Source organism: Sinocyclocheilus grahami, unplaced genomic scaffold (assembly GCF_001515645.1).
Source record: "Sinocyclocheilus grahami isolate Dianchi unplaced genomic scaffold, SAMN03320097.WGS_v1.1 scaffold321.1, whole genome shotgun sequence".
NCBI classification, from domain to species: domain Eukaryota; kingdom Metazoa; phylum Chordata; class Actinopteri; order Cypriniformes; family Cyprinidae; genus Sinocyclocheilus; species Sinocyclocheilus grahami.
In genome coordinates this window covers 1083790-1107444 of record NW_015505500.1, presented here as the reverse complement: position 1 = coordinate 1107444, position 23655 = coordinate 1083790, and the positions used below count along the sequence as shown (strand labels likewise).

At 37.0% G+C, this 23655-nt stretch overlaps 2 protein-coding genes and 1 long non-coding RNA gene across 4 annotated transcripts in view; 2 read left to right on the top strand and 1 right to left on the bottom strand.

Annotated features, from left to right (window-relative positions):
- LOC107602169 (intraflagellar transport protein 172 homolog) overlaps positions 1 to 2458 on the top strand; it is a 28194-nt gene extending 25736 nt beyond the window's left edge. The window contains 4 exon segments of the mRNA XM_016294598.1: positions 919 to 1017; positions 1107 to 1260; positions 1975 to 2071; positions 2374 to 2458. Of these exon segments, the coding sequence (XP_016150084.1) occupies positions 919 to 1017; positions 1107 to 1260; positions 1975 to 2071; positions 2374 to 2458 (435 nt within the window).
- A 3584-nt stretch (positions 2459 to 6042) lies between these two features.
- Positions 6043 to 7822, bottom strand: LOC107602206 (uncharacterized). Its single transcript, XR_001611006.1, has 3 exons — positions 7451 to 7822; positions 6762 to 7267; positions 6043 to 6158 (listed from the first exon to the last, which is right to left on the bottom strand). It is a non-coding gene; the product is annotated as an uncharacterized lncRNA (long non-coding RNA).
- A 3047-nt stretch (positions 7823 to 10869) lies between these two features.
- The window catches only part of msraa (methionine sulfoxide reductase Aa), an 86315-nt gene continuing 73529 nt past the window's right edge, over positions 10870 to 23655 (top strand). Inside the window, exon 1 of one of the 2 annotated variants that reach the window (XM_016294646.1) lies at positions 10870 to 11197. In XM_016294646.1, coding sequence (XP_016150132.1) covers positions 11062 to 11197 — 136 coding nt within the window. In that variant the 5' untranslated portion in view covers positions 10870 to 11061. The remainder of the gene's footprint in view (positions 11198 to 23655) is intronic. The other variant, XM_016294645.1, reaches the window with a different exon arrangement.

Here is a 23655-nt window from a genome sequence, read left to right as displayed (position 1 = left end):
TCTCTCTCTCTCTCTCTCTCTCTCTCTCTCTCTCTCTCATTCAGCTCAGCTCAAACAATGAACTGTTATAATTATACACTTATTTTCACATAGCTATGAGAAGCGTTAAACATGGACGCGCGTGCAGTTGCACTCCATAAACACAATCAATACTAGAAAATAAAACAGTGAACCACCCCTTTAAGAAAATATTTTATTTAGTGAAGATGGATTAAATTGATCAAAAGTGACAGGAAAAATATTTATATCGTTAAAAAATCTATTTCAAATGGATGTTGTTCTTTTTAACTTTATATTTTTCAAAAAATATTAAGCAGCACAACTGTTTTCATTGATGATAATAAAAAAAAATTCAGAGCAGCAAATCATATTAGAATGATTTCTGAAGGATCATGTGACACTGAAGAGTAATGGCTGCAGAAATTCAGCTTTGCCATCACATAAACAAATTGTTTTAAAATATTTTAAAATAGAAAACATTTGTTTTAAATTGTAATAGTATTTCACAATTGTACTGTTTTTATTGCATTTTTGATTAAATAATTGCAGCCTTGCAAATGAGGTGAGCAAAAGACTTCTTTAAAAAAATGATTACAAACATCCTACCAACCCCAGATGTTTGAACAGGATTGTACCTTCTAAGGAAACTGGTTTCAGACAGACTTCCAAGACCTCATAATGTCATGTCTAATGATCTAAAACCAATTTAAGTGAACTTTAAACATAACCAAGTTGATATTTATAATAACACTGCTTATTACTGAGTAGAAATGGAATGGAATGGACAAAATTGACATTTATAAATTATTTTACTGCTTTTAGCTGCTCCTTCAAATGCTATTTTTGCCATTTTTATTGTACTGTTTCTAATAACATTCTTTAAATGACCTTATTTCAGCAATTGTTCTAAATTTTCAGGGCATTGACGAGGGAACATTGGATGCTTTAGATCACACAGACTTCCAGGATACAGATATCCCATTTGAGGTCCCTTTACCTTCAAAGCTACATGTCACTGTAAGCCTTCGCCAAAAACACTGCACTGGTGCCAGTGTATTTATTTTTTTTATCCTTTGTGTAAACTCTTCCCATTGGCTGTGTTTCAGGTGGAGAAGAGGGAGGAGATTAGGGAGTGGGTTCTGACTGTGTCCATGGACCAGCGGGTGGAGCAGGTGCTGCCGAAAGATGAGAGAGGCACGTATGAAGCCTCCCTAGTGGCTGCCGGCACTGGCATCCGGTCCCTACCTTGCGTCATCACAGGTGAGGCAATCTGCACAAAAGACTGTCCGGTGTGAAGCGATGTTTCCTTTAAATTGCTTGTGAACTGGCTCTTTTAAAGGGACAGTTCACCCAAAAATGAAAATTCTGTCATTTACGCACCCTCATGCCTTTCCAAAGCTGTATTGCTTCTGTGGAACACAAAAGAAAATTTTTTTCCCCCATGCAGTGAGAATGGGGCCCATTAAGTTCTAGAAGAATCAGAATCAGAATGAGCTTTATTGCCAGTTATGTTTACACATACGAGGAATTTGTTTTCGTGACAGAAGCTTCCACAGTGTAACAGAATGACAGTGACAGAACAAAAAAACACAGATAATAAAAAATAGAACAAGTAAGGTCTTTAGAGGTGCAGTCGTTGGTGAAGAGCAGTGGGGAGAGAACGCAGCCCTGAGGAGCTCCAGTGCTGATGGTGCAGGTGTTGGATGTGAGTTTTCCCAGCCTCACTAGCTGCTGTCTGTCTGTCAGGAAGCTGTTGATCCACTGACAGACGGAGGTGGGCACGGAGAGCTGAGTTCTATTGTAAAAACAGCTAAAACATTCCTCAAAATGTCACCTTTTGTGTTATCAGATAAGAAAGAAAGTTTTGATGGTAGTTGATGACAGAATTTTATTTTTGGGTGACCTGTACATTTAGATGTGTGATTATAAAACACAAAAGTATCTTTATTTTTCTTCTTTTTATTTGGAACACAGGTTACCCTGTCCTGCACAATAAAATCGAGTTCAAAAGACCAGGGATGGCTGCAAATAAAGATGACTGGAATAAATTCTTGATGGCTACCAAAGGTACATGTTAGTCATTGTTACCTCTGAGCTTTCACAATTAGTCTTCAATCACACCGCAGTCGTTTGATTTATAATTAATTTGTTCTCTTGATCAAAAGTTAACACTCGGGACTGAATTTATTAGCGTGTGTTTTGTTGAAGTAAATGTAAATGCTCTCTTTCGATGTATTTCATCATCGTTTTTTTCCCTTGTGGGTGCATTTGCAGTTTTCGCATTACTTCACAGTTTGTCCCATCCATCCCGCCTGGGGTCGCCTGCGGTGCTTTGATCATGATTGCTTGTTTTTGTTTCACCCTTTAGACCACTCACAGTCCAGAATGTCAAGATGTGCTGAAATTTATCACACAGTGGTGCGGAGGTCTCCCTTCAGCTGGATATTCCTTCCACTAAGACCGGGGAAGGTGCACAATATCTATTTCTCTATCTGTCATCATCCTGTTCTTCACTTTCTTGCATTCGCCTCCCAGCTGTTCTGCTTAAACATTTAAACAGTCTTTTTCATTCTCTTTTCCAAAGGCAACGTTCACTTCTTGGTCATCATTCCCTGACCATTTTTTTTATAGCTAAAGTATCATAAGGTGAAGATACATGAAGGTCATTTAATGCGTGTGTTAAATATGCTTGACTGCAGAAAGCCTTTGAATATAATCTGTAAGTAACTGTAATACATACGCCACTAGTTCATATAAGTTGGATATTTTGATATTTAAACACTAAATAAAAAACGAATACTTCATAAAGATTGTCATTGTTCTCAAGGACATTTGTATGAGCTGAATATTCAGCTGAAATAAAAAAAGCTATTTTATAAATCAGAATTATTGTTAGGTGTGATAACATTTCTAAACTTTCTAAAGGCTGTATGCCTGTTGTGCATCATATTTTAAATAAATGAATTCTAAGACCTAACTCATCTGTGATGTTCACTGGTGTAATTTATTTTTATGTATAATGATCAGCTGGTTTATGATAATTAATAGTCCCCTGTCAAACAACGCCATCTTGTGGAGACCATAACGTGTTGAGGGTGAAAGAGTACACTCACACTTGTGGCCTGGTACAATTTTCATTTCTAATGATGTAATAATAATGTGGAGTATTCCTTTTTATTTCGAGCCAGATCTTTGTTCCATAAAAACGCATTAAACTATGAGGCATCATTATACTGCAAATATTTTAATATGTAAAAATAAACATCAAAGAAACTAGTAGACTTGTGGGTGGTTTTGATTGTAATTTCTAGTTATTATATAACTGGACGGATCATTAGACTGATGGTTTGTAGTTGAATTGCTTGTATAAACAGACAGTAAAGAAAAAAACTGTCACAAGGAATGATTTATGGGGGTCAGACCTACTAAATAAGGCCTGAACAAGCAAAGTCAAAAGGTTTGGGAGTCAGGGTTAGTTAAAGTATATATGCTTATTTATGTAGTATGTGCATATATATATATATATATATATATATATATATATAGGTTTCTACGTGTTTTTAAACGTCTTATTAAATTAGATTACAAGTCAGAGCGCGTATGGAAGGTAACCATAGCGACAGTACGCTGTTTTTGCAAACGCGTTATAACGATAAAGCATTACAGGAATAATGTAATTATGCATTAATGTATTATAGATTTACATAACACATACATCACAAAAGCTTTTTAGTTGAGCGACGTTTATCTTACTGATAGTGGCGCGAAATGACAATTTGAAGGAAACACTTCGTGTATATAACATTACCTGAAAAATTACGTTTGTATTTACAGTTTAATCTTTTAGCAGATGTTTAAAATTCTTTGAAAACTTGAGGTGTTTTAAATAAACGGTATAATTTGCACCCTTAACAGAAACCAAAGTTAATGTTCTGTGACTAATATATCTGTCCGTTTTGCTCATCTCATTAAATAAATAACAATCAACACAGGTTAACTCCGTATTTGGTCATAACAGTCAGTGGTTTCCAACATTTTTTTTTTATTTGCAATTTTGAATGTTCTTTTTCTAATCCAATGATTTTCATGCAAATCCCATTGAAATAACTTACTTTGTGTCCCACTGCCGCTGTGTCCCCGAGTCCTTCAAGAATCAACATTTACAAAACATGACCAACTCGCTGATTGAAATACAGGGGCAGCTGAATTTAATCTGCGACCTACATATTCTTTTGATGAAATATGCTAATGTAGGCTACACCTCTGCCTAATGAGGTTGATCTGACATTATGCAGTGTCCTTAAGTACCCTTTAAAGGATAGAGCATTTTCGACAAGGCCGCACACGGTTCGAGTCTCAGAAAGGGCATGTTGCTAAAAATTCTGTGTTGTGGATCATTTCTCATTTTTCTCTACTGCGATATTCTCATATTAGAGCACTGCTTCGAGGTTACATCATTCACTTCCAGTAGCTGAGGCCCTTTATGTCACGCAAACTGCGCGTGTGCATTTCTTTCTTAAACGTTTGAAATGAAAACTCCAGTCTTGGCAGTCTAGTAATGCACGCGCGCTTTATAAAATTATATCTTGATTGTCCCCCATTTATTGCCTGATCTGTAAACGCACGGAGCGTTATAGTTCTAGAACAGGAAGAAGGCTTGCACGTTCTATTCTGAAGTTAAATATGTTTTATTAATACCATTTAAACATCTGTCGGAAATTATACATAACGTTAACCTTGACTAGTAGTCTCGTGGACGAAAGACATTATAATTCGTTTGGTACAGAAGTTGATATGGTACAGAAATGATTTATGCCACGCTTTCTTTGCTATCTTTGATTGGCGAATATAATCTTGCGCGTTTATCTAATAAAATGTAGTTTAACTGGCAAAAGCCTATAGGCCTTCATTTCCAAAAGCAACCATTAAATGACCTTGAAAAAGAAGTTCACGGTTACTGAATAGGGTATAAGGAATACAAGGATGAAAGATTGATTTGGATGTACAGACCTATCTCTAAAAATGAACATCTCATATGAGGTGAAGATGAAATATTATGACAACTGCTGGAATTCATGGCATGTTTAAGGCGCCTATAATGTGAAATGTGCGTTTATATTTAATCGAAATCCGCTTCAGTTTCCATCATCTGAATATAAACGTGTTGTTTATAGCTACTCTCTTTAAAATAAGGGTTCTTATGTGGTCCTCATAAATTCAGTAAATAACCATTAAGAACATGTTTGCTGCATAAGTTGGCTTTAAAACGTTCTTGATGTTGCATGTTTTCAGATGAGTTTTTTTTTTTTGTAAACATACAAAAGTTTTTCAAGAGGATAAAAAGTTCTTGGAGGATTTGAAAATGATTCTTCTACAGGCCGTAGTGTCTTTTTGCTTGCAGCTTTTCGACGCTAAATAAAGTGTGGGTTTTGTGAATCGTGAACGTCATTTTGATTTTTAATTTGATATGAAATATTGCTTAAACTACACGGTTAAAAAGCTCGCGGCCTGCATCCTAATTACTGAGAATCATTGTAAAAAAATAAAGTGAAAATATAACTAAAGTTTTAGAAAAGTGGAAAAGATCAGGTCTTAAAGTGTTCTGATTAATCGAAATATGAAGTGGCAAATATTGCGTGAAAAAAAAGAAATTAATGTCTGCTTAGTGAATATGTGACTTTATTGACAAGCTAAAATGATTTTCAAACGTATAAATAAATACAAACGTACATGTTCAATATTTTCAGTGCCCTTATGAGGACACATGACAACTGCTGTCGTCCTGAACGTTCAGAAATTTAAGTTTAATTTGGTTGTCAACGTAGGCCTCACAACTTTTCTATCCATATTCTTCTTCTTCATCATCTTCTCCTGAAGACATCGTGTCCCCACACAGATCTGCAAATGAGACTATTTCTAGATTTGAATCGTCCTCTAAATAGACAGTAAATGACAAAAAATACGTTACATCAGACCTCATGGTAATTGTTAAGAGTTTTAAATGCACAATGACTATTCAATACTTCACAATAGGGTGTCGTCCTGAACGTTCAGAAATTTAAGTTTAATTTGGTTGTCAACGTAGGCCTCACAACTTTTCTATCCATATTCTTCTTCTTCATCATCTTCTCCTGAAGACATCGTGTCCCCACACAGATCTGCAAATGAGACTATTTCTAGATTTGAATCGTCCTCTCAATAGACAGTAAATGACAAAAAATACGTTACATCAGACCTCATGGTAATTGTTAAGAGTTTTAAATGCACAATGACTATTCAATACTTCACAATAGGCTATTCAATGATACGCTCTTTTGCGCAACACAAAATGATGGAAGAAAAGATCAGTTTGGCCGCATTATTGCGTCGGCTCGCACACACACACGCGCTCTCGCAAAAACTGACCGAAGGAAAAATAAGAACTGTCATGCATCGCAAACCACGGACTATTCGCGCTGTGCTGTTATAAAAACCAATCATCGATGATATTTGCCATCTCTCTTGGCATTCACCGCGTGCCTTAATTGTATGGACATTTAAATCAAGGTCCGCTGTGAACACGAAGAAAAGCAGGCCTGTTTGCAACCACAATGTTCTGAATCGCACAACTAAGCTACAGCAAAGATGTTGCACCAAAATCTCTACGTCCTCCTCCGACTGGTGTAGCATCAGCATCCAACATTGCATAGAGCATCATGCATCCTTAAAGCATCTGTGCATCACATCATAACTCAAGCAAGCGTTCCCATTTATTACATTACCTATTTTTTCGAATGCGTAATTTCCACAGGACGGTGCGCATCTCTCCATCATGTGTTGGTGCAACATAAGGCCCGAGTGATGGCAATAAAAAGAAAGCGCTCAGTGGCTTGCTGCAGTTGGTCCCTTGCTCAACTCCCATGAGATATAAAAAAAAAAAAATAGTAGAGGGCCCATCTGGCTCCTCACCAGCTTTGTCAAGTCTTGTATACGCTAAAATGCTAATGACCTAGATAGCTCATGCAAAATGCAGCAGAGGTAAGAGAGAAGGGGGAAACTGTGGGACTAAACCAGAGACACCGCAGCCTCTTGTGGGGGGTCGGGCGGGGTATATGTTAGAAGGTGGAGACAGTTGAAAGCACCTGCATCAGGAGGGGGTAAACTAAATATTGGGAAAAAAAGTGGAGGGCACCATTTGTCAAAGCCAACCTTGCACCATGCACAGAAAGGAAAATTCCCCGCAAATAGGATTTTAATTAGGCGATCCATTCAGTGACGTCCATTCAGTCTGAAAATCAAAGAACCTATTAATATAGCCTGGCATCATTTGATACAATGGCACCTCAATGCATTTACAGTCAACTGTTATATGCGATAGAAGAAGAAAAAAACATGCTTTAGTAAAACAGACGCAGTTGGTTGACATTAACAATTTGTAAAAACAATGCACATCGATTTAATCAAAACTTACACAAATACACCTTGCGAAGCAGGATATAAATAATAGGTTTTTATCCCCCGAGATAATAAGTGTCCATAAATCCAGTTTTGGGAAATGTCCACAAGGCAGTCGGTGCAGAAGAGCGTCCTTCCAAACCCATCAAATGTTCCGCTCGCTTTTGCGCACCTTGATGCTGTAGGATGCGACGCAAATCATTTCCGCTTACAGTGCAGCATCACTCAAATTTCTTCAAGATAAACGAAAAAAAAAGAAAGCAGAAAAAGGCATGTTGGAGGCAAATAGCCAGAGCTGAAGGTTTCGGTGCTCGTAAGCAGAGTCGGTCATCATGTGAAATGGTGTGATGCAGAGCGCAATCTGACAGAGAGGAGGAGAGCAGCCCAGTTTATCTCACACACACTGAAGCTCTCCGTCCTGCTCCTCTGTTCCCTTCCCTTCAGAGAGGATTATACTCTGGTGGAAAGAGCTGGCATCTGTCGGGTTACTGAACATTAGCCGTTTGGAAAATAGTTTCTGCACTTTTCATGATGCACGTGTTTGTTTTATTTCATCGTTGTGATTTCTAAATCACTTTTTTCTTTCCACTCATTTCTTGACGCACAAGTCAACGTGCAATCGTGCGCACGACTTCTCAAACTGGTTTATAATCTGAAGAACAACAAAAGTATTTCAAATTGGACGTTTTTTACATTCTAACCCCAACACAAAAATGCAACGCTCTTATGGAATGCGTATTGGCAAATAAACCGCGAGCACCTTTAAGAAATAAAGTCATCGTGCGCCACGATTCCACTGACTGTTCATTCTTCGACGTAAACGTTTTCACGTGAAATACATATTTTGTTAACACCGCAGTAAACCCGTAGAAAGTATTAGTTCATCAATTTGTGTCCAAAAAAAAAGGCCGACTCCATATGGCCTGTCATCTGCGCGTTGAGTCCCATCCCCCAGACCCCACCCGCGCTCATCTCATCCCTCATGCTGCACTGATTTATTATCGAACACTGATTTATCTTTATTCCTTTCTCATTTTATTGCTACACAAAAACGTTTCCTCAGACTCCAACTCACTGATAGTTCTCATTTGCTTAGGGATTTAAACCCACAACAGCCTGCCAGGCTTACTTTAAAAATACGCAGGCCTGAGTAGGCCTATTGCATAAACGTACAAATTATTTTAAAGGGAGTTTGATCATTTTATTCGTCTCGCTCAATCCGAATTGCCTTTGTAGTTAATTAACATCATCTACCTTAAATGTTATGAAGACGTTTGTATACACGACACACTGTATACAAAGCACCGTCAAGTAAAGCGCTCGAACGACGTAACGTATCTATCTATCCATCTATCTATCTATACATACGCTTTGTATTGTGTGGGTTAGTACTTGCTTTGAGGTCAGCAGAGGTCTCCTGATCCTCTCATGTGTTGCAGTTTAGAGGACTGGCGTCTGCCGCACGCGTGTCCCGAACAAACACATTCGACACGCGGTGAACTCCAGATGGTAAAGCTTTTCAATCCACCCTTATGCTGACGACACATGGATAAAGACACTGTCTCTGAGTGCTGCAGCCAGCCAACACCTTCAAGGGCCCGGGAATATCATCTGATTAAACAAAGAAGTGGCTACTTGGTGTTCTGTTTTCTGTCTGTTTGTAATGCATTGCAGATATCCCTCGGCTTATAAACTATTTAGTGCTGTCAAACGATTAATCGCAATTAATCACATCCAGAATAAAACGTTTTTGTTTACATAATATATGTATGTGTGCTGTGTATATTTATTATGTAGCCTATATATAAATACACACACATACATGTATATATTTCAGAAAAAAATATGTTGTTTATATATTAAATGTATTTATTTATAATATAAATGATATGAATATAAATATAGACATGTAAATATTTTCAAAATATGTACTGTATGTGTGTGTATTTATATATACATAATTAATATACACAGAACACACATATTATGCAAACAAATACGTTTTTGTATGCGATTAATCGCGATTAATCGTCTGACAGCACTAAAACTATTATTAATCGTATAAGCAAACAATTAGCCTAGTATTATCAGAAAATTATAAACACCTTTCCATCAATCAATATCCTAAATTCACATAAAGTGTAATGTAATTGGATTAAGTAATTTTCCTAAACTCATTTTCTACTACCTACTATCCTGGACGTGTGCCAACAAGATAGCGCACACTTGAACTGACTTTAAATTTGAGTCCAATGTTACACATAATTAAAAACGATATACTTACAACTGACACAAGCACATTCATTAATATGAGCATTTTGAACATTAAAAACAATATATGGGTGCATAAAACACGTTGTGAAGTTGCCATGCCCTGTGGTGTGACAGCTACATTTAATCTAAAATAGCATTTTATAAACTTAAATTAAGAGTATTAGTATTGTCACACCACGCATCAACAAACAAAATAAAAGCTAGTGCCAACACAAATGAGTAGCTTTACACCTTTTTATTAAGAACATAGCCTATTCCAAGCTCCTAAACTTGTTTGAATCACTGAGGAAGGAATGTCCTCCAACACAGCACTGAATACGGAGTCGTTTAACCACAGGGTTAAAGGGGACTTTAAACATTTGATTAGAGCACGCGTACTTATTTACAATATATATATATTCGTAAACAAAAAGTTACGTAAAGAGCATTTCAGAAAAAAATATGTTGTTTATATATTAAATGTATTTATTTATAATATAAATGATATGAATATAAATATAGACATGTAAATATTTTCAAAATATGTACTGTATGTGTGTGTATTTATATATACATAATTAATATACACAGAACACACATATTATGCAAACAAATACGTTTTTGTATGCGATTAATCGCGATTAATCGTCTGACAGCACTAAAACTATTATTAATCGTATAAGCAAACAATTAGCCTAGTATTATCAGAAAATTATAAACACCTTTCCATCAATCAATATCCTAAATTCATATAAAGTGTAATGTAATTGGATTAAGTAATTTTCCTAAACTCATTTTCTACTACCTACTATCCTGGACGTGTGCCAACAAGATAGCGCACACTTGAACTGACTTTAAATTTGAGTCCAATGTTACACATAATTAAAAACGATATACTTACAACTGACACAAGCACATTCATTAATATGAGCATTTTGAACATTAAAAACAATATATGGGTGCATAAAACACGTTGTGAAGTTGCCATGCCCTGTGGTGTGACAGCTACATTTAATCTAAAATAGCATTTTATAAACTTAAATTAAGAGTATTAGTATTGTCACACCACGCATCAACAAACAAAATAAAAGCTAGTGCCAACACAAATGAGTAGCTTTACACCTTTTTATTAAGAACATAGCCTATTCCAAGCTCCTAAACTTGTTTGAATCACTGAGGAAGGAATGTCCTCCAACACAGCACTGAATACGGAGTCGTTTAACCACAGGGTTAAAGGGGACTTTAAACATTTGATTAGAGCACGCGTACTTATTTACAATATATATATATATTCGTAAACAAATAGTTACGTAACGAGCACACGCGCTTGTGCAATCGTTACACAAGTGCATCGCGTGCGGCGTGTTTGTGCTCATGGTCGCGCGGACTTCCGTGCGTTTGGTTTGGCGTTATTTTGTCCAAAACAGAGTGGGAGATATGTCCTCCAAAATACGAATGCCGTCTCCGGAGGGAGCGCTACCTGGAAGAGAGCAGAGCATGAAAGTGTCAGGTATGGCGTTGTGAATTTGTTTGGACTTTCTCAGTTGTTCACGTGCTAACGCGGCTATCGGCTGTCAAAACAAAGGCAGTGCCTTAACGTGTCAAGTCACGGTGAGATGGATATATTGTTATAGGGTACGGAATTGCAACCGAAGCGTACTTGTGCGAAAGAAAGCGAAGAAGAGTCCTCTGCGGTCGAGGAAACGGGGAGCTTTGTTTTGTTTTTCCTGGATCTGTGCGACGCGCATGCGCAGTGCTACACTTACGTATCATCATTTAGTTTATTCCAGACATCCAGCTAGCGAGTATTTGTAGACGTTATTTACTCGTATTTGGCTACTCAATAATCAACTCATTGATGTTTCGGTATGACACCTTATAGTAGCATCATTACAACTTATTCAGCCCTTTTCTCTTTCATTTTCATCAATTTTTCACGTTAAAGTACCATTTAGGTGAAGCAAAATGTTTTCAAAGTCAAAGAGTAATATCCCCAACACTCTTGGCATTAAATATTCAACATCTTTCTCCTCAGAGGGAAGAGTACAGGGTAGTAAAGGGCAATAAAAGGCACACTTGCAGTGGAACAATACAGCTGACTCAGGCTCTTACATAAAAATGGAAATGCTGCTTCAAGTAGGGTGAAGAGCTCTGATGGGAACACGAGGCCTGCTACCAATCCTAAATCACACCGTTTAAGTGACATCATTTAAACGGAAAAATAAAACATCTAGTTAGAATATTAAGTAGTTATTTAGCAGACACTTTTATCCAAAGTGACATGGATAAAGTGGGACAGTCATCCTGAGATAAAAAAAATTGTTACTATCAATAAATACTTTTCTTTTCATAATCACACCCACATGTTATTCCAAACATTTAAATGTAATACTTACCAGTATATTTCACCCCCACAAAATTACAATTCATGTACTCACCCTCGTGTCATTTCAAACCGGGAACACTTTTATTTTTCTGTGGAACAGAAAATAGTTTGTAAAAACATTTAGTCTATGACACTTTTATCCAAAGTGAGTGCGAAAAGAATAGTTTATTCAAAAATTATTTTCACACCCTCATGTTATTCCAAACCTATATAGTATTTTTTTTCCTTGGAACACAAAATGAGAAAATGCATGGGCTGTTTCTTTTCATATGGAAAAAAAAGAAGCATGTACATTGTTTTACAAATATCCTTTTGTGTTCCACTGAAAAAGAACAGCATATGGATAGGCATAATAATGACAGAATTTTATTTTTTGAGAAAACTATCCCCTTTGTCTTGCTCAAGGGCACAAAAGTGATAACACAAGGCTTGTTTCTTTCGGAGGTCGAACTAGCAATTTTCTGCCTTTTCAGCCTTGGGCTATAGCCATATATACCTTGTCCCATCCTCCCAGCAGCAGGTCCAAGTGGACATTTCCCTTCGAGTTTTGGAGATATTGCCTTTGCATTCATTGTACAACTAACAGCTGTGGACTTAAGTTGTAAAGGAAACTTTAGATTAGGATGGTAGGTTATTGTTGTAACTCGGCCTGGAAGTTAATAAGTATAAAAATAATGTGTTTGCAATGCCTCGCTCTCAGGAGCATCAGCAGGCTGCTTGACATGCGACTCACATTGGCGTTCAGTGCAATGGCATGAAGCATGCCCATGCAGGGATCCACTCCTTCAGACTGCAGTGAACTGATTATCAGCGCTCGCCTCTCAAGGCTTCCCCCTTGGTAACGGGACTCCACTGGAAGGTTGCCAGGTAACACTCTGCAACACTGACACACGCGTGTCTCGCTTTGAAGATGTAATGAACCTTGTTGAAGGTTACAGACCACAGAACAGATGGAAGAATGAGATCAGAGCTTAGGGCAGTGCGATGTCTCTTTGAACACGAGCAGCTCTTGCAAAAAACTTTGTGGGCGCTTATTTCACGTGCTGAGGGAACTGGTTCAGTTATTTCAAGTGCTGGAGTTGCTGTGGACTTTTGGAGTGGGATTGTACTTCTTTTTTTATTGATATGCAAAAAAAAGCCCCCCTAGTTGAAATTGCTTGAATAATTAAGATTTTTTTTCAGTGTTTTGAAAGAAGCCTCTTCTGCTTACTAAGGCTTCATTTATTTGATTAAAAAAGTAAAAACAGTAATAATGTTAAATATTATTGCAATTTAAAATAACTGTTTTCTATTTGAATATATTTTAAAATGTAATTTCTTCCTGTGAGGGCAAAGCTGCATTTTTAGCGTATCAGAATGATTTCTGAAGAATCTTGTGACACTGAAGACTGGAGTAATGGCTGCTGAAAATTCAGCTTCACCATTATAGAAATAAATTGAGTAATTGAAAATATTTAACAGTATAGTTCACCCAAAAATTAAAATTTTGTCATTATTTACTCACCCTCATGCTGTTCCAAACCTGCATGACTTACTTTCAACTGTGGAACACAAAAGAAGATATTTTCAAGAATGCTGGTGACCAAAACAACGTTTGACCCCATTGACTTTTATCGAATTTACCAAAATAAATAAATAAACATTTTAAGTACTTTAGACATTTTAATTAAAATAGATGTTTTAATTTTAAATTAAACATTTTAATAATAATAATAAAAAATCAAATGTGGCAAAAAAAAGAGAAAAGTTCAACATTTTTCATCTGGTAGAATGCTGCCAGTCAAAGATGCAAAGTAAAATTAATTTGTGAAATTCTAATAGTAATTTGGCTAGTTGATTAGGTAGTACAGAAAAAATACTTCACTTGAGTAGTTGATTGCTCATATGCTGTATATTAAATATAGATTGTCAGAGCAATATAGTCCAACTGTTTTCATATTCTCTATACCAGTTGTTGATTTGCCATGCTAAATATCATATAACAGTTTTGTGGCAGTGCATGATTTGGTTTCCATATAAGTGAGAAAGTTTGTTTAGGGAGGGCGTCCTTGGGGCCATCCTGCTTTGGCACACAATAGCGCGGCCATGTCCCCAAAAATGGCAGTAGCGGCACAGGAGGTGCTGTTTTGGCACGCAGAGAATGATCACAGCGCTGAAAGGAAGAACAGCAGTAGGATTTCTCCCTGCTAAGACAGATTTGAAAGTGAGTAGGTGAAACACAGAGCAATTCTCGAGTACCGGTGGCTAACAACGCATGGAGCGGATGGGCGGTTGAAGGAGGGACGTTGGAGGTGCGGGGACGCTTGGGAGATTGGGATGACAGACATTCCAATGTCCTCACATCTGTGCATCTGGAGAGGGAGGAGGGGGGACCGAATCTGGATGAAGGTGGCAGGGAATGGCAGAGAAGAGAAATTAATTTGAGATTCGTTTTGATCAATTTGCCTAAATTGGCGCTTTTTCGGGGGGAGGAGGGGGGCCCAGAGAAGCAGACACAGGCTGGAGCTGTGCCAGGGTTTCTCGGGAAAGTTGCCACGCTGGGAGTGCGGGAGCACGGAGAGGGAGAGGAATGGAAGAGAAAAAAACCCAGGCAAGACTTGGCAGGGTTCTATCGCAGCTCCCTTTGTTTGTTTGCTCAGCTTTTGTGCAAAGGAAATCAAAAATACCCCGAGTGCAGGAGCTCAGCTTCAGTGCTAAAAACTAAATCTAAAAAGAAAACTGCATTATATTTCGCAGGAAGCTAGGGCAAAGGGGGCACACATTGTAATCAATGAGCCGTTTTTGGACAATTCTGGAAGAATTGTGTGGTCCCCGTTTTTTGGATTGGACTTTTGAAGTTGTTTGCGCCAAGAGATGACCATGCGTCTTCAGGGGTCTTTGTTATCTTAACCGCAAATTAAGATGTATCTGACTTGTTTATGTTCTCATTAATGGCTTTACTATGCCTGGAACTACAAACAGCAAGTGCCAAAGAAAAGTTTGCACCTCTACGACCGGACTGCAAAGTTTTGTTTTTACTTTCAGAACTTCTAAAACTAAGGGCCAGAAGACGCTGTGTTCCTAAGTGGGAAATTTATGTTTTTGTCTTGGAAGAAGAAGTTAGGTGACTCTCCAAGTGTCTTCAGCAACAGTCTTCTTTCTTTGAGGTGTGTCTCCAGAATACCAAGACCATATTCCAAGGCTGTTTGCATTTGAACATGCTTAGATCAATGAGGGCATAAAGAGACTGTTTTGATTGCAGGTGATATTCCAGTCTTCTAACTATTAAGGAATTTGATGCTCTACAAGAAGGAGATTAATTGTTGGTCAGCCATTTTGATGCTAAAAAGCTTGCGGTCAACAAACGTCTGGAGTACAAAGAAGGCCTGGATGTTGATTTTCCTAACATCTGTGGCGTCTCTTTCAAGCCAAATAATGCTCTCAATTATTTAATCAAGTTTTTTTCTCACTTGGCTTCCTTGATGCTGACGAGTCACTGTTAGAATGGTGAGTTGTTGTTATTGGTTTGTATGATTTATTATTGGTTTGCATGAAGTATGATTTCCTGTAGAGAGACAGTTTTCTACCGATTCTTCATCTGCTTTTTTCATACAGTGTTGTTTGAAACATGCCACCCTTCTATACAGACTTTATAGCGTCCTCTCACCAACTTTTATACTAATATACTGGTTTTCTGTCTCACAGCTACACATTGGCATTGCTTATTGCTATTGCACTAGGATTCTGGCTGCATCGGCAGGCTTCCAGTGCTTTTTAACTGTGAAAAGGGCAAGAACAGAGAAGAGACAGAGAGAGATTTTGTTGATTCGGTGCCAGTATGAATTTGCCAGATGTGTTTCATCACAAGACAGGTGTCCATGGCTGATAGAGCAGGTGCATTATGATGTTTGGCATTATATTTTGATATTATGGTTTTCTGAAAGGCCTTTCAGCTTTCCATCAATACTCAAAACATGCAAAGGCCTAAACTCCCTTTGGTGGAATTTTAAACAAGTGGACATTGAATTTTTAATCACCAGTATTTCTGACCTTTGAAGATGAATCCAAATTCACTGTTCTGTGTGCCATTTCTGATTTGTTTTATGAAGTAGAAACTTTTTTTTTTTGCCACCAGCGTCTCAGAACAGCTGCTTGGGCAACTGCAAAATGCCAGTTGGAATCGCTCCATTGCTTTCCATTCGTTAAAAAAGAATTATTAATTATCAACAAGATTATTCATATACCACCTGGATAGATCTAAATTAACAACCCTAATTGTCTAGTTTTGGAATATGTTCATTTTAAAGCTTATCTGTAGATTAGGCATTTTTTTATGATGTAGAGTGAAATACTGTCACTACTGCAAAGCACAAAGTACCTCTTAATAAACCAATTGAAGTACAAAAAGAAGTGCAAATAGAAATAATTCACAACGATTGGTTGGAAAACTACAACACTTAGCTGTTTATTTAGAACCCACAACATTGATTAGATGTTCTTTAGTTCTGAAAAATGTAACATTTATGTAAACTACCATTCAAATGTTTGGAATCAGTAAGATTTTATACTTTGAGCACCAAATCTGCATATTCAGCATATCTGAAGGATCATCTGAAGATTAGATTAATGGCTGCTGAAAATTCATCTTTCCACAAAAGAAATAAACTTCATTTTAAAACATTAAAATAGAAAACATATTTCACAATATTACTGTTTTTACTGTATTCTTAGTCAAATAAATGCAGCATTGGTAAGCATAAGAATTTCAACAGTGTTATAGAATACTTGCATCAGCTTTTTATCAATAGTTAGAAATAAATTCCTTGAGTTGTTTTTTTCTTGAGCTTCTTTCCTGGCTAAGTGAATGAGTAGAACAGTCCAGCCATGCATGTGTAACAGTGGCTGTAAATTATTCATAACTTCCTTAGCAGATAATAGAAAACCTGATATGTTTGCATGGCTTTTCTCAGCAATACAGTTTTTTTTAAACCTTTTAATGGGTGCAGAGAAGCAGTGTGGAGTTTTTGGTGAATCGTTGTGCATGTTGACCCACTTTAACTCAGTTAATAGCTTGAGAATCTAGCCTCCTTTATATTTCTGAAAGTATCATTTAGATTTGTCTTTCTCTTTGCTGATCTGCTGTAACAAATGTGATGTTCTTTAGTTTAACTCAAGGCTAAGATCATGGTTTTGACTCCCAGTGAAACCACATACTGATAAATGTACATTTTGGATAAAAGTGTCTGCCAAATGCATAAATGTAATCTGACCTTCAAACCCTAATGTGTAGAGAAAAGGATGACCTGCAGGTATGATGTGATTAACTAGATCATTTAAAAAGCCTGTTAAAAAGCCACACTCCCTCTGTCTCCCAGAGTGCTCTTTGCCCTGCTCAAGAACACCTCTGTCAACACACAGGACTTGTATTGCTTTCAGCAGTCATCTGGCCTGTCTGTCTTTTCACTGATTTACAAAAGAGGTTGGTTTATGTACTGGCTTAATGATTGTGTAATATTTTATGACAGATTTGGACTTAAATAAGGAATATGAATCATTCCAAGGTCTTGAATGGGCTCGCACTTCATCAGCATGAGAAAGGAACAATCTGGGTTCAAAAGCTAAGCTCTATTAGTAGAAAATTATTTTAGCTTTTCCATCAGCTTGTAAAAATTGTGCACAATTTCATTTACAATGGAAGTCTGTAAGAAAGTCATCAGGAGAAAGTTATATACACTTTAAACACAAGGGTTAGTCCATCCAAAAATGAAAATTCAGTTATCATTGACTCGTCTTCATTTCATTACAGTACAAATCTGTATGACTTTCTGTATTCTATGGACCCCAAAAGAAGATATTTTGAGACCTGTATAAGTGTTATTTGTCCATATAATGGAAGTCAGCGATCTCCAATGTTGTTTGGTTCTCAGCGCTCTTCAAAATATCTTCTATGTTCTGCAGAAGAAACTCATTCAGGTGATTTTTATTTTTGGGTGAACATTGTTGAGAATTACTATTATCTGTAAATTAGAATTTTTAGCTGTTGTCCTTAAACAACATACAATAACGCAAAACATGTACTGTTTACATTGAGATGCAAGTTCATCTGCTGTTGAATTGCTAAAAAAGTAATTTAGACTACCCTGCGAGTCAAATGATACTCATTTTAGAATATAATTATGCTTTTGCACATTTCTGCTTCTAAAACCACCAGAATGCTTTGTCCAGTAAGATGGTTTGAGATAGATGGTTTGTGTGTGTTCTAATTGACAGCATGTCACAGATTCTTTGACAAAGCTTAGTTTGTTTTTCTTTAAAGTTGCGATGTAATGGAAGTAGTGAAAGATCTGTGATTCAAAAGAGATTATCAAAAAAGAAAAAAGTGTATAGGGCAGGATTTATCTATCCATCGGTTGTTGATTGGATGGAGGCAGATTTGAGCTTGCAGTCGATTGTAAGAAAATGAAGAGCTCAAAATATTTAAAACAATGAAACATAAGCATGGATGATTCATTCAATAAGATCAATAACATGCATTTAGAAAATAGATTTGAGACGCAGACTTTTGGTGGTGCTGACGGGCATGTTAAACAGCCTTTGGAATTTCGATATCACTATTTTTGTTATAAAGGTTACATGTACTTACTATTATAATAACAATTAATTATGCATAATTACATGCAAGTAACCCTAAGCCAAACCCTAATTCTAACCCTAAACATATAGTAAGATATACATAAAGGTATAATTACACTGTAACACTGGCACCTTAAAATAAAGTGTAACCGAAATTTCTCGCTAACTGATTGGGATTATTCCAACACTGTTATTTGTATTTTATAGGCCCAATAATATCTTCTTCATTGTTAAAGCTGTGATTTATCTCGATGCAACATGGAGGAAGTTGGAATGGATTAGAACAGTTGAGTCCAAGAAGACAGCAAATGCATATCACCGCTTTGAGTTGGTGGATTTGGCATCGTGGCTGTGCGTATGATAAATTCCAAATCTCACAGCTTGAAGGGTTGTTTCAAGAGATCAAAATAATTCTTTCTGAAAATGTGTTTGGATTTCTAATGCAGGTTGTAAAAAGACTCGCTCGCTTTGCTCAGAGGACGCAACAGTCCACGTGTTTGTCTGAACAAAGAACTGAAGGAATTAAAGATATGATGTGTTCTGGGTCCTACAGTGCATTTCTTTTCGCTGTTTTTACCTCTGGTGAGCAAAACCCCCTTTAATCTTAGCTCCAAAGGACTTCACTGACAGGCAGGTGTGGAGCGCTAGTCGCCATGTTTGATGTTGACACATAATCGCAAGATGAAGGGAGAAGGAAGCCTTTTCACTCACAAAGAGTTCTCTCTCACTCCTTCACCTCTGTGGCCACACGTCTACCCGTTACCAGCTCATTAGTGATCCTGTCTTCCTTTAAGATGATAGAATAGGAGCAGGAGGGTAAAACCCCGTCTGTCGCACATGCCCTATGTTGCAGAACAAGAGTCGTCAGTTCCACTGATCACAGTAGCGTCTAGGCTGCTATTTTATGTAGACTTCTAGTACATGAAATGTTCTGTGGTTGAAGCAAATTGGGTAATAATGTCGGAAACATACTGACCCACTATGATTTAAGTGCTTTTTCCTTAATTAGTGGTGAGAAGATGTACAAAAATAGCATAAAGACTCTGGATGTGTTTGAAATGGTGTGCTACTATACTACTGCTTTTGAAGTATGTAAAGGTATATGCACAGTATGCAACATTAATTAGGGTTAATGAGATATAGCCATACAGTCTTGTGCAGATTCATAAGGCTCTGGAAGCATTCAAAATTGCATAGTACTACACTACTAATACTATTTTTGCAGTATATAAAGCAATGTGCACTGGGCACACTATGCAACATTAATTTGTGATGTTGAGATATGTCGCTAAAGGGTTAAAGATTCATTTTGCAGCTGATTGATAATGAGACTCTGGAAGTGTTTGAAATGGCTACCATACTGTTTTTGCAGTATGCAAAGGTATGTACACTGCGCACAGTATGCACCTTTAATTAGTGTTGATGAGATGTGTAAAAAAAGACAGTGTCTTGAAGATTTAAAATGAATTGTCACAGTAATAAGCTGATTCATAAGGCTCTGGATGTGTTCAAAAGTTCATAGTACTACAGTACACTACTAATACTTTTTTGCAGTATGTAAATGTATGTACAATGTACATAGTAGTATGCACCAATAATTAGTGTTGACGAGATGCGTAACAATGGCATAAAGTTTTGAAGATTCAATATCAATCATCGCACATTATTGAGCTGATTCATAAAGCTCTGAATGTGTTCAAAATGGCATAGTACTAAACTACGAACACTATTTTTTATGGTATTTAAAAGTATGTACAATGAATTGCATCATTATTAATTGTTGATGAGATATAACATAGCAAAAGAGGTTAAAGATTCAAAGTGCAGCTAATTCATAATTAGGTTCTGGATGTGTTCAAAATGGCATATTATCATAATACTTCAACCATTTTTGCAGTATATACAGTGTGCACAGTTGCATTGGAATGACTTGACTACATCTATCACTGCAGCACTCTATTAAACATCCAATATATAGTGGAGTCATATGACATGTCATTAAAGCTTACTACTATTTGCAGTGTTTGTCATGGCACACTGTACCGTTTCACATTATTTTTTACAAAATAGTGGGCGGTATACAGTATATACTGTGCAGTATGCCACAAGCAATACTCTAGTGTTCCATTCCGAACAGCCTTGTTTAATCACCATGACAAAGGAAGTGATTAAGTGTTGGGCATTTTACAAAATTATAGTCTCTTGGCAGTCCTTGTGTTTGTAGTTGACTACATGCTGTTGCCAATGGTGACAATATCAAATGAACTGGAATGAACACTTTCATTCTACAGCTGAACATGAAGTATGAGGAACACATTATCCATGTAAATATAGCTTTGTATTTGATGCGGGTTCTCTTTCTGATTTTGCCTCTTCCATTCTCTACAATCTCTGTCATTCTCATTCTCTCTAGCCTTCCCCCCACCCTCCTTCTGATTGGTCGAATTAACTCTGCAGCCTCCTGTTGTGAATAATTACTTTTGATCCAATGCGGATCTCTCTCTCTCGCTCTCTCTCTGTCCTTCACACTCTCATCCTCTTTCAGTGTTTTCAAATTTCCCTTTTCAAATGTTTTATGCTGGCTGTCTCATCTCAATATCACAAACCCACATGTAAACATATACAGTCTGTATTGAGATGGGTTCACAAGTTAAGAGTTTTTCTGCTCTGTTAGTTTAAGCAGAAATTATTATGGCTGATGATAAACTGCATTGTATGGAGGTCATTGATTGCATTATGGCCACCTCTCAATAACTATTTTATACATTGGTTGTTAAAGTGATAGTTCATGCAAAAATCCTGTCTAAAGTCTCATGTTTTTCCGTAATTGTTTCTTTCTTCTGTGGAATGCAAAGGAGACCATTAAAGTGCTGTCAAGCTCCAAAAATGACAAAAACACCATAAAAGTAGTCCATATGACTCATGTACTATATTTTATTGAAGTCTTCTGAAGCTATAATATGATACTTATGTGTGATGAACAGATTGCTGTAGCTTGTAACGTTTGTGTTAGCATAGTTAAATGTGGCACATGAAGATGTCCCAACACCAGTACTAAGAATTTAAAGTCACAATGAAACTGAAGTAGTGACAGATCTTATTTTCTTTGTATTGTGGTGTGCACGATTTTGTAGCAGATTAAAATCATTTATTAAGTTTGTTTTTAAGAATGCACAAAGAATAGTGACTGATTCAAGCCATGTTTTAGCCACAATTAATCAATTACACTATGTAAAAGCAATTACAAAAAATAATTTGTATTGGTATCTATTACTATTTTAAAGAGGTCATAGGATGCTACATGCACTTTTACAAGTTGTTTGAACTGAAATGTGTGCTGGCAGTGTGTGTACACAACCACCCTATAATGATAAAAATCCACCCAGTGTTTTTTTTTTTATCTGGTTAAATGTTTTCCCCTTTCTCAAATCGAGCCGATCTCAGATGCCTGTCTGTGTTACGTCACACAGACAAGCCCCTCCCACGATAGTTTGATTGACAGTAGCGTTTCAGCACAGACTGGACTGGTGTCTTACCTTAGACCCGCCCTGAGTGAGCTGTCATCAGTCCGCCATTGTTTCACCGCTGGAGCAGATGTAGACAAGAATGACTCTTAAGCGATTGAGCTGTTCTGTTGTTGGATGTAATAATGAACATAGCAGTCGTCATTTACTCCCGACATCTGAGCCGCTGAACTTGCAGTGGATTACGTTTGTTTCTGAAGGGAATGCGCCCCCGATCTACATAAAAGTGTCTATGTTCGCATGAATCATTCATGATCCAGCCTCATCTACAGAAGAAGTGAGTATGTTTTGTAATGAATCTTTGCAAATCGCCTTTCCTAATAATGTGCTGATTAGCAAGTTTCAGATGAATGCGTTTACCGCAGAAGTAAACGGTCTCAGGATGATGCAGAAGTAAACGGTCTCTCTGAGAGCAGCTCGGAAGAGAGGGGCAGGGTCAGCATAGCTCATTAACATTTAAAGGAAAATGCTACAAAAACGGCTTGATCTGAAAAGAGCTGTTTTTGACAGGGTAAAAAATTAGTTTTTTACACTACCATTGAGAAATTTTAACCAAACTATGTTACAGACTTTTCATTAAGACCCCAAAGAATCATATCAGCTTGTGGATAATGGGCATCCTATGACCCCTTTAAATAGTAAGATGTAGTTGTTGGAATAATGTATTCAGAATGGATTTTTTTAAATGATGGTGTCAATTGTTAGCGTTGTGTAATGTAATCTGTTGTGTGTCACTGCAGCGAGTCCAAGACAAGTTTCCTTGCAAAAGGACTATAAATTAGAACTCTAACTCCGTTATCGAAAAAGAAAGAAATATAGTTGTGTTTTTTTGTTTTGTTTTGTTCTTGTTTTATGTTGGTTGCTGATTGGATTTTGAGATGTGTTGCAATCAAAAATGATGGCATATGTCCCAAGATAATTTGAAGATTGAATTATGACATACTGATTAAACATGAGGTCAAAAAGTAAATAATGCACAGATGAATTGTTCTCAAAAAGATCTATACAATGCATTTATAAAATAGATATGAATTTAGAATTTTGGTCTGTTTCACAAAGCTAAATGGTTTCTGAAGACTTGGAATACACTTTCATTATTCTTTCTTGTCATTTCTGGAGCTTTCATTTGTAAGGGTGGAAAAACAGCAGGAATATACTGCCTAAATCTCTTTTTTGTGTTCCAGGGAAGAAAGAAAGTCATATAACCTATACTGGAATGACATACGGCTTAGTAAATGATGACAGAATTTTCATTTCTGGGTGAGCTAACCATTTAAATGAGGGTAATAGCGATATTTTGTCCGCTCTTGCGTTGATCTCTGTTCACTCCTGGACGTCTTCTGAAAGTGGCAGGCCACATTTGGGCAGTCTGACAGGCAGAGGAATCAGCATGTCCTGCGCTCTCTCCACATCCTTAGTGGACCACGTGCCTGCACTTCTCTGTTC